Source organism: Mrakia frigida, assembly GCF_051309035.1.
Source record: "Mrakia frigida strain ATCC 22029 unplaced genomic scaffold BDY24scaffold_43, whole genome shotgun sequence".
NCBI lineage: Eukaryota > Fungi > Basidiomycota > Tremellomycetes > Cystofilobasidiales > Mrakiaceae > Mrakia > Mrakia frigida.
Window position 1 is genome coordinate 58,194 of NW_027481238.1, and position 11,959 is coordinate 70,152.

Consider the following 11,959-nt stretch of genomic DNA (forward strand, 5'->3'; position numbering starts at 1 on the left):
AAGAGAGGGGGAGAGAAGAACGGACCGTCGAGGAGGTAGATGTCGGCACGAGCTGAAGGAAAAAATTGAGGTTTTCAGTCACAGTTCGAGAGCGGTATGCATCAATGAAGATCCAACTGACCATAGACACAACGCGCAAGAGCGATTCTTGCCTTCTGTCCTCCACTGAGAGAAACTCCCTTTTCTCCGACCTCGGTGAGATCTCCCTCTGGGAGAATAGCGAGATCGGGAGCAAGAGCCTGAAGCAAGAGGAAAAACTACGCGTCAGAATGAGAAGGAAGAGCTTGATTCGCACGAAGACGACTTACACAGGCGTCGAGGACTCGGAGATAGAAGTCGTGGTCGTAGGCGTGACCGAAGATGATGTTCTCCTTGACCGTCGCCGAGAGGATCCAGCTCGATTGAGAGTAGTAGGCGACGTTCCCTCGAACGACGACTTCACCAGAACATCGGGTCATCTCTCCGAGAAGTGCTGAGAGGAGAGAAGTCTAGGGAAAGGAGAGATAAGAGGAGCGGTCAGCGACTCACTTGAAAGCCTCGAAAACACGTCAAAGCTTCACCTTTCCGTCTCCAACTCGACCCAAAACACCGACGAGCTCTCCCTTGTTGACAACCAGGTTGATTCCTTTGAGAGTCGGCTCCTCAGAGGACGAAAGCCATTTGAACGAGCCGTCCTTGATCGAGACGAGTTCGTTGGTGAGGTCGATGAGATCCGATGAGGTCTCGACGACCGTTCGAGCGTCGGTTTGGAGTTCAGCGGCATCGAGGAAGCTGACGAGACGACCTTCTGAGACAATCGCTTCGACTGTAGGGAAAATATGAAATTAGCTTGGGGGTTGGATCGGAAAGAAAGAGAGGGAGGGGCAGGAGGGAAGAAGAACGAACTGAGGGCCGCGATAATCATCGACACTGCGAACAGAGGGAACTGGAGGAGTGTGAATAGAGAGATGGCCGGAAAGATGATATCTGAGGTAAGGGGAGCGTCGCTGGTGTAGGCATAGACAGAGAAGGAGGCGAAGGCGACGAGGACGGGAGTCGCAACGAAGACGAATCCAGAGAAGGCCTGCAGGGTCGAAGCGGATCAGTTCAACGCTTCTTCTCGTTTTGGAAAGAGATAGACTCACGTTGACGATTCCAATCGTCCTGATGACCTTGAGCTCCTCCTCGTTCCTGACCTTCAAAACTCGTTCCGAAAATGCCTGCTCCCAAGCGTAAAGCTTGATCGACTTGATGTTGCTGAGGATCTCGTTCTGCGACGCAACGGATCAAAAATCTGGTGAGCCTTCATTCGTAACGAGGGGTCAAGATGAGAGGAAGAGAGACGCAACGAACCATCAACCTCGTTCGAGCGTCTTTGATCTTCATCTGCTGAACCTGAAGCTTCTTCTGCCATCGAGCGATGAGAGCGGCGAGAGGAAGCGATACAAGCATGACAGCGATTCCGCAGACAGCACTCCATCCGAGGAGGCTGGACGGAGAGGAGAGGTCAGGTCGAGACAAATTGACGAGACGAGAAAAGACGACGCGACGGAAACTCACTTGTAAAGCGAAATGAAGGCGAGAGTTATCTGCACCGGCCCGCTCCACAACATCATCCCGTAGGCGCAAAGATCCCCGATCCTCAGAGCATCAACGGACTGCAGATTTATGATGTCACCCGTTGTACGACCGGTCTTCTCTCCGTTCGAGAGGAGGAGGGACTTTTGGAAGAGCAAGGTGATGATTCCAGCCTAGAGCAAAGAGAAGGGAGGAAGTCAGGAATCGTCCTCGAGAAACAGAAGATTTGAGCGTGATTCTACGAGCCTTCACTCTCATACCTGAGCGGGAAAGGGACGTGGGAGAGAGAGGCAAAACGTCAGCGAGCTTAACGACGACGACGGAAAAGGACGAGAAAAAGAGGCTCACCCGTGGAGAAACATCGATCGAAGTACTGGTGAAGCAGAGTCGTCTGAATGAGAGCAGCTCCGAACATGGCACACGAGATAACGACTCCCTTGATGGCCTGTACGTGACGAGCAGAACAAAGAGGAGGGTCAGCCTCGAGGTCCGACTCTGACTTGACGCGTTGACAGCGTGACGAGTACAACTCACAGGATCCGGAGTCTCCGTCCTGTAGCTCGCTACGAACTTCAGCAGAAGTCTGAGAAGTTGAGGCTGCGAGAAGGAGAGGCAGTCGTTGACGAGCTTAAAGATGGCTGCGACGAAGTAGGGTCCGCCGTAAGCTCCTGCTAAGGCTCGGAACAGCGATGGTTTGACGGGTTTGGAGGGGGTGGAATTGGCGTGAGCTCGTTCTCGGGCGAGGGACCATTCGGCGGCGAGTCGAGAGGAGAGCACGTCGGCGTGATCAGAGGGAACGACTGGAAGGCCAAAAGGCGCGTCAGTTTCTTTCCTTTTTAAAACAACAAAGACGTGGAATAGGCTCACGATCAAAAATATCGGACTCCTCAACGTGGCGACTAGCTCCGAGCTCCATCAACGGGCTCAGGTACGAGAAAGTGATGCGAGACCAGAAATTCGCGGTCAAGGCTGGGTTCTCCTTGATTGCTTCTTCCTCCTCCTCTCCTGCATCGTTGTCCACCGCCACCACATCGTCCTCGAGCTTGATTCTCCCTCCAAATCCTTCGAACTCAGGTCCCAAGCACTCCAAAGCGAAGACGACGGCTCCCACGACGACGTAGATGAGATAGGTCGTCCAAGCTCCTACGTCTCGATCCGATTTGAATCCTACGAGGTACCGAGTCCTGAGGGAAGGGAGGGCTACGAAGATGAAGATGGCCCAGAAGGGAAGGAGGACGTCGCTGGCTCGACGCGTGCGAGTGTGGGTGAGGTAGGTGAGGGGATGCGCCAGGGTTGTAGCAAGAATGAGGAAGAGGGCGGAAAAAAAGTCGATGGAGATGGTAGGGGTGGAGGTAGGCAAGGACGCCAGGTTGATGATTGAGATGGCGAAGAGGATGGTGATGAGGGCCTGCAACAAGAAGGAGTAAGAGGGCGGTTGGTTTGAGGTGAGCTCGAGCTTTCCTTCCCTCCTCTCTTCCCCTCCCAGATTGCCCGCGATCCCCTCAGCTCAGCCCAAACGAAAGGATAGGAACTATAGCTCACCAGCTTCCAAGATAACAATCTCTCACTCCAATCCCCTCTTCTTCCCTTCTCCTTCTTCGACCTCTTCCTCAAGTTGAAGACCATCAGCCCTCCGGCCAACAGCAGCACCGTCGTTGGAAGCATTTGAGCCGCACTTTCAAAGCAAGGCGTAAGATCGTTGGATCTGAGCTCCGAGTAAGGCCCCCATCCTTCGGGATCGTAGCAGAGGGAGAACGACGAGCGTTGAAGAGAGGAGACGAAGGACGAAGGGGAGGAGGAGGAGGAAGAAAGGTCGAGGGTGGTCGACTCGTCCGCGGAGCTTGAGTTGAAGCTCCTGCTACTGAGGGAGAGCAGAGTTGAAAGGTGGAAAGGAGCCGAGGAGGAGAGGTACTCCATGTCTGGGATGAGGTTTGGGGAGAAGGGTGGGGGTGAAAGAGCGAAGACGAGGCCGTCGTCGTTGAAGGAAAGGAAAGTGAGTTCGTAAGCAGTCGGTCATGTCCTGCTGCTAACAGCCTTCCCCCCCGCTGGCGACGCCCGGGAAGCAAATCTGCCTGATCACACTCTCGTAAGTGTCTCAAGGGGTTTTCCTATCGCGAGAACTCTGTGCTAAGTGAAAACGGCGAGAGGGACACGTAAAGCGACGGTTTGGCGACGCGTTTCAAGTGAGTGAGAAACATCGCGAAAACATGTTTGGGAAGATCCGAGGCCTTAGCTTGATCAATTCAGCTGAGAGTCCCTCTTCAGCCAACATATTCTACCTCTCGAATCTGTGAGCTGTCCTTGACGAAGAAGAAGGTATTGATCTCCGCTCTTGCCCTTCGACGTCTTCCCTCTCTCAACACCGACCTCCCTTTCCCTCTCCCTCCCAGAAGCTTGAACAATCGAGACACAATCAAGTTCCGGATACCAAAGTTAGTCCAGCTGAAGAATCTCGAAGTTCCTTGTCAGGAAAGGAGCAAGGGCCGAAGGAACAAAGCTGACCTCTCCTCCCCTTCCCTTCTCTCCTTGGCCTGTCCACTCTCTTTCAGTCAGAAAGCTGAGCTTGACCCACACAAAACATATACCATCGCTTAGCTGCTTCTCTAAGGATTATATCGGTATGTCGTCCTTCCAGATCCGAGTAGGAGAGACGCAGATTGATGAGCTGGAAGAAAGAGATGGAGCTGACCTCTCCTCGATTCCTCTTCGCGCCTTCCATCTTTGTTTCTTTGCAGACTCGACATTTTCTACCACATCATCTTTCGCTACAGATGGAACCTACCTCTCTAGTCTCGAAGGTCACCCATGCGGCGTGGCAGCGGTCTCTGCAAGCGTTCCAGGTCAGCCCGACTCCTCCTCCTCCTCCCTTCCTCGTCTCTCGAGCTTTCCGTCGCCTTTCGCTGTCAATCGAGGTCGAAACTCGAATCGGAGAGCTCTGAATATGTGTTCGAAGGCTCGATTACTTCCCCTTCGAGGTACATCACCTTGGCTGGGGCTGAGATGGATCAGACGAAGGAGGAGGAAGGAAATGTCGAGCTCTCCGTCGCTGACCTTTCTCCTTCGTTGCTGTTCTGTCCCAGTGGGAATCTCTCCTGAAGTCAGCTGCTACTAGAGATAACATCCCTCTGGATTCTTTACCCTCGGAAATCCTGCGTGAGTCTTGCCTCTCCTGCAATGCGACGACAAGCTCATCCTTCCTTCTCGTCCTCGTTCTCAGTCTCCCTCCTCCCTCATCTCATCACTCCCTCCCACCCATCACCCCTACATCTCTCCTACCTTACCCACTCTCTTCTCCTCACTCATCCTCCACTGGTCCCACCTCTCACCCTCCTCTCCGCCCTCCTCTCTTCCTCTTCAGCGTCACCAGCAGCCATCCCTCCTCATCTCACCTCCCTCCTTCTCGCTTCGATCCCGTTCCCTCTCCCACTTCACAACCGACTATCGTCCTCCCAAACCTTCGTCTTTCTACCTCTTCTCTCCACCGCCGCCGAAGGAGACGATTCCTTCCTCAAACTCGCCCCTCGAGTCATGGCCGCTCCCATCCTCGACGACGCGGACGAAGGAGGAGCGAACCAGCATCATCTCGGAGTCGAGGAAGTTCTTCGGTCGCTTGCTGAGAAGACCGGAGAAGACGCAGAATTCGTGAGAGGCGTATTGCAGAGTTATGTGGTGCTGGGAGGAGGAGGAGTCGCATCGATGCACTCTGGAGACGATGTGGACAGGACGGTGATGATGCTGCTGGCTGGAGATGGAACTGGGGAGGTTGGAGGTGGGGAGGGAACGTTGGAAGGTCTGGTTGATACGTCTGGCATGGATGGAGTGCTGGATCTAGGTGGAGCTGGAGTCGGAGAAGGCTTGGTCGACGCGTCGTTGGCGGGCGAGTTGGAGGACGCAACTGCTGGAGTTGATGGGAAGATGGGCGATCTGCTTTTGATTTCACTCGTGAGTATCTTCTCGGTTCTTCGTTTGGTATCTACTCCCTCTTCAAACCCGTAGACTCTCTTCTAATCGCGTTTCTTGCCTTCCCGTCAGACCTCTCAACCCTCGTCCTCGGCTCTTCCCATCCTCCGAGCAGCCCTCACTCAACTCGTTCCGTCACCAATACAGTCCCACCCAGTGCTCATTCTATCTCTATACACTTCGATCCTCTCGTCCATCGCCGCCGGATCTTCGACTCGAACTTTCGGACTTTGCATCGTTCGTTTTTCTGCTTCTCTTCTTTCGTCGTCAACTTCCCACCTGACTGTCCTCCTACTTTTATCACCTCGCAGCTCCCACCCGTTCTTGCCTCTCTGCCTCTCTCCCAAACGGACTCGACCTGGCTTCTTCGATCCCTCCTCTCCTCGACTGCCTCGTCCACTCTCCTCGACCAGGTCGACGCTCTGGAGCACGCCAAACTAGAAACCAAGCGACGACCTTCTGCTGTTCTGGCTGGCGAGGATGATGGATCGAATGCTATGGATTTGATGGGAGGTGGAGGAGACTTCCTGGGATGGGACGAGGGAGCGAGTGGGTCGGAGAAGGCGAGGTGAGTTTTCGACGCGTCTCGATTTGAAGCGGGAGAGCTGAAGGTTGACGTTCTTCCCTTCCTTCTTCGGTACAGACATCCTGCTATCCGTCAAGATTTCGTCGAGCGATTCCTCGAGGTTGGATTGATCGACAAGGAGGTGGTGACAGAGCTTGGGTTGGACGATCAACGGAGACCTCGAGTTGAGACGGACGGTAGGGATATGGAGGTGAGTTTACTGCCCGGCTCTTCCGTTTCACGTCTTGGGTCTGACCTTCTTGCGTTTTCTCAACAGCAATACTACGCCGACGTTCTCACATCGGATTCCAACGTCGAGGAGCTCACTCGAGTGTTCTCGGCAGCTTCGGTCGACTACGAGGCTCTTCCCGTTCTGACCTCAGTTTTTATGGAGGTGGGCGCGATTTTCTCCCTTATTTATCCTCCTTGAAAGAGACATCCTGACCCACCTTCCGCTTCCTTCGTCATCGCAGAGATACACCTCCTGGACGACCGACATGAAGGACCTCGATTCCTTGTCCCACTTCGCGTCGTTCTTCCTCTCGACTCCAGCAGCGATTCTCCACCTCGAAACGATCTTTAAATTGGTCGAGGATGGTGCGAGAAGAATCGTCAGGGAGGGGATATGGTTCTTGGAGGAGTTCGCTTCGGACGGATACGGTGAATTCTTCGTTCGTTTGATACGAGGAGCAGGACCGTCAAGCTGACCTCTTTCGCCTCCATCGCTTCCTACCAGGCGATACTCAAGGCATTCTCACGCAGTACGGACAGGTTGCACTGTTCTTGCAGATCGTGATTCGTGGATACGACGTGAGTTCCTTCCCCTTCCTTTCATGTCGGCTCGACGTGGTCTGACTTCGACGCGTGTACGTAGCTCACTCGCACGGATCTCGGACAAGTCAACGGTCAAACGATTACCACCGACATCTTTCGCTCGAGCTCGGTCGTTTTTCCGCTCTCCAGCCTTAACGAGGAAGATCGAACCCTCGTCGGAGGATGGATTGGCGCTCTCCATGGTCCGGAAGGAATCGCAGACGATCTGCTGAGGTAGGTGGCTCATCTCCATCCCTTTCCACTCAACCTCCCTGTCGGAAAGTCTGATCGTTCGCATCCTCCGCTCTTGACCCGCCAGATCCACGCCTCCTCGAACTCTCCTCCGCCTCTCGTCGACCATCATCTCCCAATCGATCATGGCTTCTCAACGACAGATAATCGACTCGGAAACTCTCAGCAATGGGATCTCGTATTTCTTCCAGCCTCTGCTCAGCTGGTGTCTCGTTGGGATTCTCGAGTGGCTCGTCAGAGAGATTCGAAGGCTTGGGTTCGCGCTCCCGTCTTCGAGCCTCGTCCCCCTCTCACGCGACGCTGACTTTCCTCGTCTTCCCTCTTTCTTATTTCACGACCATTCTCGCAGTCTTTACTCTGCATCTCACCTCCAGATGCTACAACTCCTCGTTATGGGATCAAGCTGCCCTCCGACGGTCCTCCTTCTCGCACGAGGTTCGATCTTGAGGCTGTTCCAAACGGAGACCGGTCTGGATCTCGTGATGAGGCAGGGAGGTGGCTCCACTGGACATGAGGTCAAAGCAAAGGTACTCGAAGCCAAGGGTACGTCGTTATTTCTTTCTTCGTTCAATCTTTTCCGTTCCCGACGCGTCGGAGTCTGATCTGCCTTCTCCCTCTTCTTCTCATTCTCAGGCATCGATCCCCTCTCTTCCACTACGCCTGATTCCACTACAACCTGGGAAACCTCTCTTCACCTCACAATCCGGCATCTTCTCTCTCCTTCGACACCTCTTTCCCCACCAACACTCTCCCTTCAACTTCACCACGTCCCGCCCGCCAAACTCCTCCACATCATCTTCGCCGAACTCCTCTCCTTCTCACCAGCCGCACCAACTAATCTCCCTCTTCTCCATCGAGCCGTCGCTCTGATCGCTCTCCCGCTAGGAAAAGAGAGCGCCTCTCTCGTCAACACATTCCTCTTCAAGTTCATCTTCGACGCCAACCCGACGCCCGGCTCTCGATCTGAGGAACTGCTGAAAGAGTTGGTGACGGGGGTCAGGAGGCTGCTCGAAGAGATGGAGGGCAGCGGGGAGTCGAAGGTCGTCGGATGGGCGAGGAAGGAGGTCGAGAGTCTGGGTGCGAAGACGCGGAAGGTCGTTGGAAGAGGAGGGAGGAGTGAAGGCGCAGAGTGGAGAAGGTCGTTGGCGGATGTGCTCAAGGAGGAGAAGCATGTAGGGGAGGGGCTAGTAGATCCGATCTGATGGCACTCCGACGAGTTCTCGCTTTGGGGCCACCGCTCTTCGATCCTTTCACTTCTCGGCTTTCTGGCGTTAGCAGGAGTTCCTTGCTACGGTGCTTAAAACAACATTTGATCGGGTTTGCATACTTGAGTCGAACTGAGATCAGAGGGCGAGCTGAAGAGGAAGACGAAGAGGAAGGACGGGTCAGTTTTAGGTCGTCTCGTATTTCTCTCCAGCAAGCTCTGTCAGGTGAAAGCGTTCGAAGACAGATAGAAGACGAACTCACGAAACGTTTGGTGCATCTGCATTCGGGACGTAGAAAAGGGGGGACGAAGGAAGGGAACGGAGTCAGTCGGGGCGAAAAAGCGACGCGTCGTCGCATCGAAGCAAAGAGGCGAGAAGGAGAGCCAGAAAAAAGGGCCCCTATCGAAAGAATGATTACTGACGAATACCACTCATTATCGAAGTTTGATTTAGGATCACACGAACACTTCCCGGCGCTGTGCGAAGCACCCTGTGGGCAGTGAGCTGTCGAACAGAGGGAGAAACGGACGAGTCGTCTTGTCAGTCGCGAAGAAAGAGAAGGAATGGAGCAAGAGCGATGGAAAACTTACTGAAGGGGTTATGCGTATATCCAATATCCTCAAAGAAGATGATCTGCTCCTTCTTGGCGAAGAGAGCGGCACCGATGGAGTGAACTGCGTTGGGAAAGACGGATCAGAACTCGAGCCTCGACGGAACTTGGGACGCGATGAACGAAGGCTCACCAGGAGCGTCTCCCCATCGCTCGTAGTAGAAGCCACCCTTCTTGTCGAGGAATTCAACATATGAGTTGTAGGCGTCGCCTCTCCAGAAGTTCTGCCATCGAGGAAAGGAGGACCGGGAGGGAGTCAGCGGGACGAGCGACGAAGACGACGAAAACTCTACAAGGGAGGACGAACAAGGTCTCCAATCTGCAATTAAGGGTTGGATATATAGAAGGTCAGTAACTTTGAAGTCGGCAGATTGTGAAAGACAACGAGCGAACCTCGAAGTTGGACCAGACTGCGAAAAGGGACATCGAAGAGACAGAGAGGAAGGAAGAGTCAGTGCGTTGCTTTCCGAACGGAAGGATGACGTCTAAACGAGCAGGCTGACTCACAATGGCACCTGTTGTAAGTCTCTCCTCCGTCTTCGCTCACAAACTCCAACGCGTTGCCCTTCATCGTCTCCTTGAGATCAGGTCTCGACGCGACGAACTCCCTGTTTTGGCAGACATAATGGGTCAGCAACAAATCGACAGCCTTCTCCGAGATAACGACGTCGCGAAAGAGCGGGAAGGGGAAAGATACTGACTTGGTAGCGTCCCAAAGCGTGGGAATCGTCTCGATGTACTCAAAGAGCGAGAGGACGAAACCGTACACGGCGTTCTTCTCCTTCATGACGAGGAAAGGATCATAATCAAGATCACAGTAGAACTTGATCGACGGTCTGGAGAGAAGGAGGAAGAATGTTGTCAGTCGGGTCGAAGGAGGAGGACGAGGTGATGTTTCGACTGACTCGATTCGCTGAACGAGACAGAAAAAAGAGAGAAGTTCAGCGTGAGACTCGACAGAGAGCCGATGGTGGAGGAACAAACCCAGTAGTAATCGAAGTTGGCCAAAAGGGGATGCTTGTAGAAGAACTAGAAGAGAGAAAGAACGATCAAGAGAGGGATCAGCGCGTGCGTTTCTCGACCTGCAAAGAGGCAACCACGAGACCGAGGGTTTGTCTCCGAGAATAGGCGAGAGGATGGTGGGCGTACCATGGAGTTGAATCGACACACTGAAGGAGCAAACGGGAAGTCGAGGTCAGCTCTCGTCTCCCTCCGTCTCTAAAGAGGGATCCGAAGGCACTTACTGTTTCTGTAAGGAACCGAGTGACCGTATATGACCTTCTTCTCGATCATATCGTTCCTAGCAGCAGTAGCCTTCTCCTCGTCGATCCTGTGCATGCAGGGAGCGAAAGAGAGGACGTGAGCTCGAGAACTCCAACTTCTACAAAGATGTGATCGAGGACTCACCAATCGGGCTGGTTCCAGTGAGAGGGTTCGATGAGTCCGTAGAAGCACTCGGCGTCGGTGAGTTCTTGAGTGTATCTGGGCGGGAAGAACGAGGAGGGAAGGAGGTCAGCTCGACACGTCCGACAAAGAAAGAACCAGAGCTTTTCGAGACTGGAACTCACTTCTTGAACTCGTCAGAGAACGGCTCATCATTCAAGAAGACGTAAGGGTATCCAGCCCCTGTGAACGAGAAGGAAGAAGGAAAGGAAAGGAAGACGCGGGTGAGCTTGAACCTTGATCGACTTGCGACAGATGAAAGGATCTCAGGACGAACAGTGGTTGAAGGTGGACTCCATCTGCTTGATGGACGAAGCCAGCTCCCTTTGAGAATGAACAGAAGGCAAAGCGAATGTCAGCTGGATCGAGAAGGGGGTTGAAAGGGCGAGCTCGAGAAGGAAGGGAAGGGAGGAGATTGAGCTCGCAAAGTTCGTACTCACCAGAGATCCGAGTTTCGAGCTAATCCGATCCAAAGTGATACGCAAAGGGTCAGCCGTATGTTCCTCTGATATCAGGCACGTCAGGAGGTCTCGAAACAATCTGAAAAGCTGCGAGGCCAGCAACAGAACTTTGAGCTGCGACCTCGAAAGGTCAGGTCACCGACCCTTCTCTCGCCCTGCCTGTGGCCACAAGCAACCGAGCAGCATTCCATTACGGAGAGCACTGTATCACTCGTGCTCCACCAGCTAGCCATCACTTCACGACGCCAGAGGGAGGTGAAGAGGCCTCGTCGAACTGCGAGCTCGACGAGGGAAGGGCCGACTGGTCTTGTGCAGCTCCCAGCCACCTTCAAACGTCCTTCCAGGTACCATAGAGGCCTCTGCAGGTCCTCGCAAGTAGCCACGAAGCTCCGGGCCTTCAACCAGAGCCGGAAAGCTCACGAGATTCGAGGTGGGCTGAACGACGTCCAATCTCGCGAGATGGCCTCGCCTTCCTCCCCTCGGCAATCCTCCGTTTCTTGAGCTCCTCTAGAACGAACAGCGCAGGTACTCATAGAGGATAAGGTAAATAAACTCACCAAGTAACACAAAGGCAGCGTTGGCCTTCTCTCCCCTTCCACCTCTGGTCCCGTTCCCTCCAAAGGCAGGCCCGTCAGACTCTGTCCATTGCGAGCTCCCTCCGTTTCCAGAGTAGGACGACGGCGACGATCCTCCTCCTAGTAGACGTTTGGGATGTGTCGAGGCAGCGTAGCCTGAGTGAGTGATGGTGAGAAGAGTGTGAAGAGAGACCTGAGCGAAAGGAGGGAGGAAGAGGGAAGGAGGTCAGCTTCGATGCCTGTTCGACCCTCTGAAGCTCGACAGGGAGAGGACGAAGACTTACTCCAAAGGCGAGAAGTATGAGTCCTAGTTTGTAGGGCGAGCGAGGTAGGATGGCCATCTCGAGGGAAAAGGTGTGAGGAGGGGAAGATGCGGTTTGAGGGTCCTGAACTTGCCTTTGACGAGCTCGACCACTTCTGATCCGGCTCGCCTTGACGACGGTGAGAAATAGAAGACTCGACGGAAGATGTTTCAGAGGTTTGAAGATGGATTGGGGAGCGAGCTGGTCAAACGCGTA

At 54.0% G+C, this 11,959-nt stretch overlaps 3 protein-coding genes across 3 annotated transcripts; 1 reads left to right on the top strand and 2 right to left on the bottom strand.

Annotated features, from left to right (window-relative positions):
* Nucleotides 1-26: 26 nt before the first annotated feature.
* On the bottom strand, nucleotides 27-3,474 carry BDY24DRAFT_345161 (ABC transporter transmembrane region-domain-containing protein; the record flags this gene model as incomplete). Its single annotated transcript, XM_076637581.1, has 13 exons — nucleotides 27-52; nucleotides 122-239; nucleotides 309-488; nucleotides 561-805; nucleotides 886-1,063; nucleotides 1,125-1,250; nucleotides 1,333-1,468; nucleotides 1,540-1,730; nucleotides 1,889-2,002; nucleotides 2,092-2,357; nucleotides 2,425-2,536; nucleotides 2,588-2,965; nucleotides 3,100-3,474. Coding segments are annotated over 13 exons (2,445 nt in total), but the record flags the coding sequence as incomplete, so codon positions are not given.
* Nucleotides 3,475-3,909: 435 nt separating this feature from the next.
* On the top strand, nucleotides 3,910-8,383 carry BDY24DRAFT_402898 (mediator complex subunit Med5-domain-containing protein). Its single transcript, XM_076642296.1, has 14 exons — nucleotides 3,910-3,989; nucleotides 4,107-4,175; nucleotides 4,293-4,397; nucleotides 4,638-4,710; nucleotides 4,775-5,499; nucleotides 5,590-5,754; nucleotides 5,829-6,085; nucleotides 6,161-6,293; nucleotides 6,360-6,476; nucleotides 6,556-6,742; nucleotides 6,819-6,892; nucleotides 6,957-7,129; nucleotides 7,215-7,690; nucleotides 7,781-8,383. Exons 3-14 carry the CDS (start codon nucleotides 4,329-4,331, stop codon nucleotides 8,347-8,349), a joined length of 3,018 nt encoding a protein of 1,005 aa, XP_076492680.1. The 5' UTR covers nucleotides 3,910-3,989; nucleotides 4,107-4,175; nucleotides 4,293-4,328; the 3' UTR covers nucleotides 8,350-8,383.
* Nucleotides 8,384-8,437: 54 nt separating this feature from the next.
* Nucleotides 8,438-11,919, bottom strand: BDY24DRAFT_402903 (glycosyltransferase family 15 protein). Its single transcript, XM_076642297.1, has 19 exons — nucleotides 11,726-11,919; nucleotides 11,424-11,634; nucleotides 10,846-10,864; nucleotides 10,683-10,729; nucleotides 10,531-10,588; nucleotides 10,370-10,444; nucleotides 10,207-10,292; nucleotides 10,112-10,131; nucleotides 9,947-9,991; nucleotides 9,868-9,875; nucleotides 9,664-9,798; nucleotides 9,470-9,570; nucleotides 9,356-9,372; nucleotides 9,270-9,281; nucleotides 9,096-9,186; nucleotides 8,943-9,026; nucleotides 8,775-8,856; nucleotides 8,615-8,630; nucleotides 8,438-8,502 (listed from the first exon to the last, which is right to left on the bottom strand). Exons 1-19 carry the CDS (start codon nucleotides 11,780-11,782, stop codon nucleotides 8,491-8,493), a joined length of 1,176 nt encoding a protein of 391 aa, XP_076492681.1. The 5' UTR covers nucleotides 11,783-11,919; the 3' UTR covers nucleotides 8,438-8,490.
* Nucleotides 11,920-11,959: the final 40 nt, after the last annotated feature.

What these genes read in the sequence shown, in the direction of transcription:
- BDY24DRAFT_402898 (XM_076642296.1), top strand. Translation starts at nt 4,329, where the DNA reads ATGGAACCTACCTCTCTAGTCTCGAAGGTCACCCATGCGGCGTGGCAG. An exon ending in GGTCTCTGCAAGCGTTCCAG is followed by an intron (nt 4,398 to 4,637) that starts GTCAGCCCGACT and finishes GTTCTGTCCCAG; the next exon opens with TGGGAATCTCTCCTGAAGTC. An exon ending in AGTGGGTCGGAGAAGGCGAG is followed by an intron (nt 6,086 to 6,160) that starts GTGAGTTTTCGA and finishes TCTTCGGTACAG; the next exon opens with ACATCCTGCTATCCGTCAAG.
- BDY24DRAFT_402903 (XM_076642297.1), bottom strand. Translation starts at nt 11,782, where the DNA reads ATGGCCATCCTACCTCGCTCGCCCTACAAACTAGGACTCATACTTCTC. An exon ending in CTCGGTTCCTTACAGAAACA is followed by an intron (nt 10,132 to 10,206) that starts GTAAGTGCCTTC and finishes TTGCTCCTTCAG; the next exon opens with TGTGTCGATTCAACTCCATG. An exon ending in TGTGTCGATTCAACTCCATG is followed by an intron (nt 9,992 to 10,111) that starts GTACGCCCACCA and finishes TCTCTCTTCTAG; the next exon opens with TTCTTCTACAAGCATCCCCT.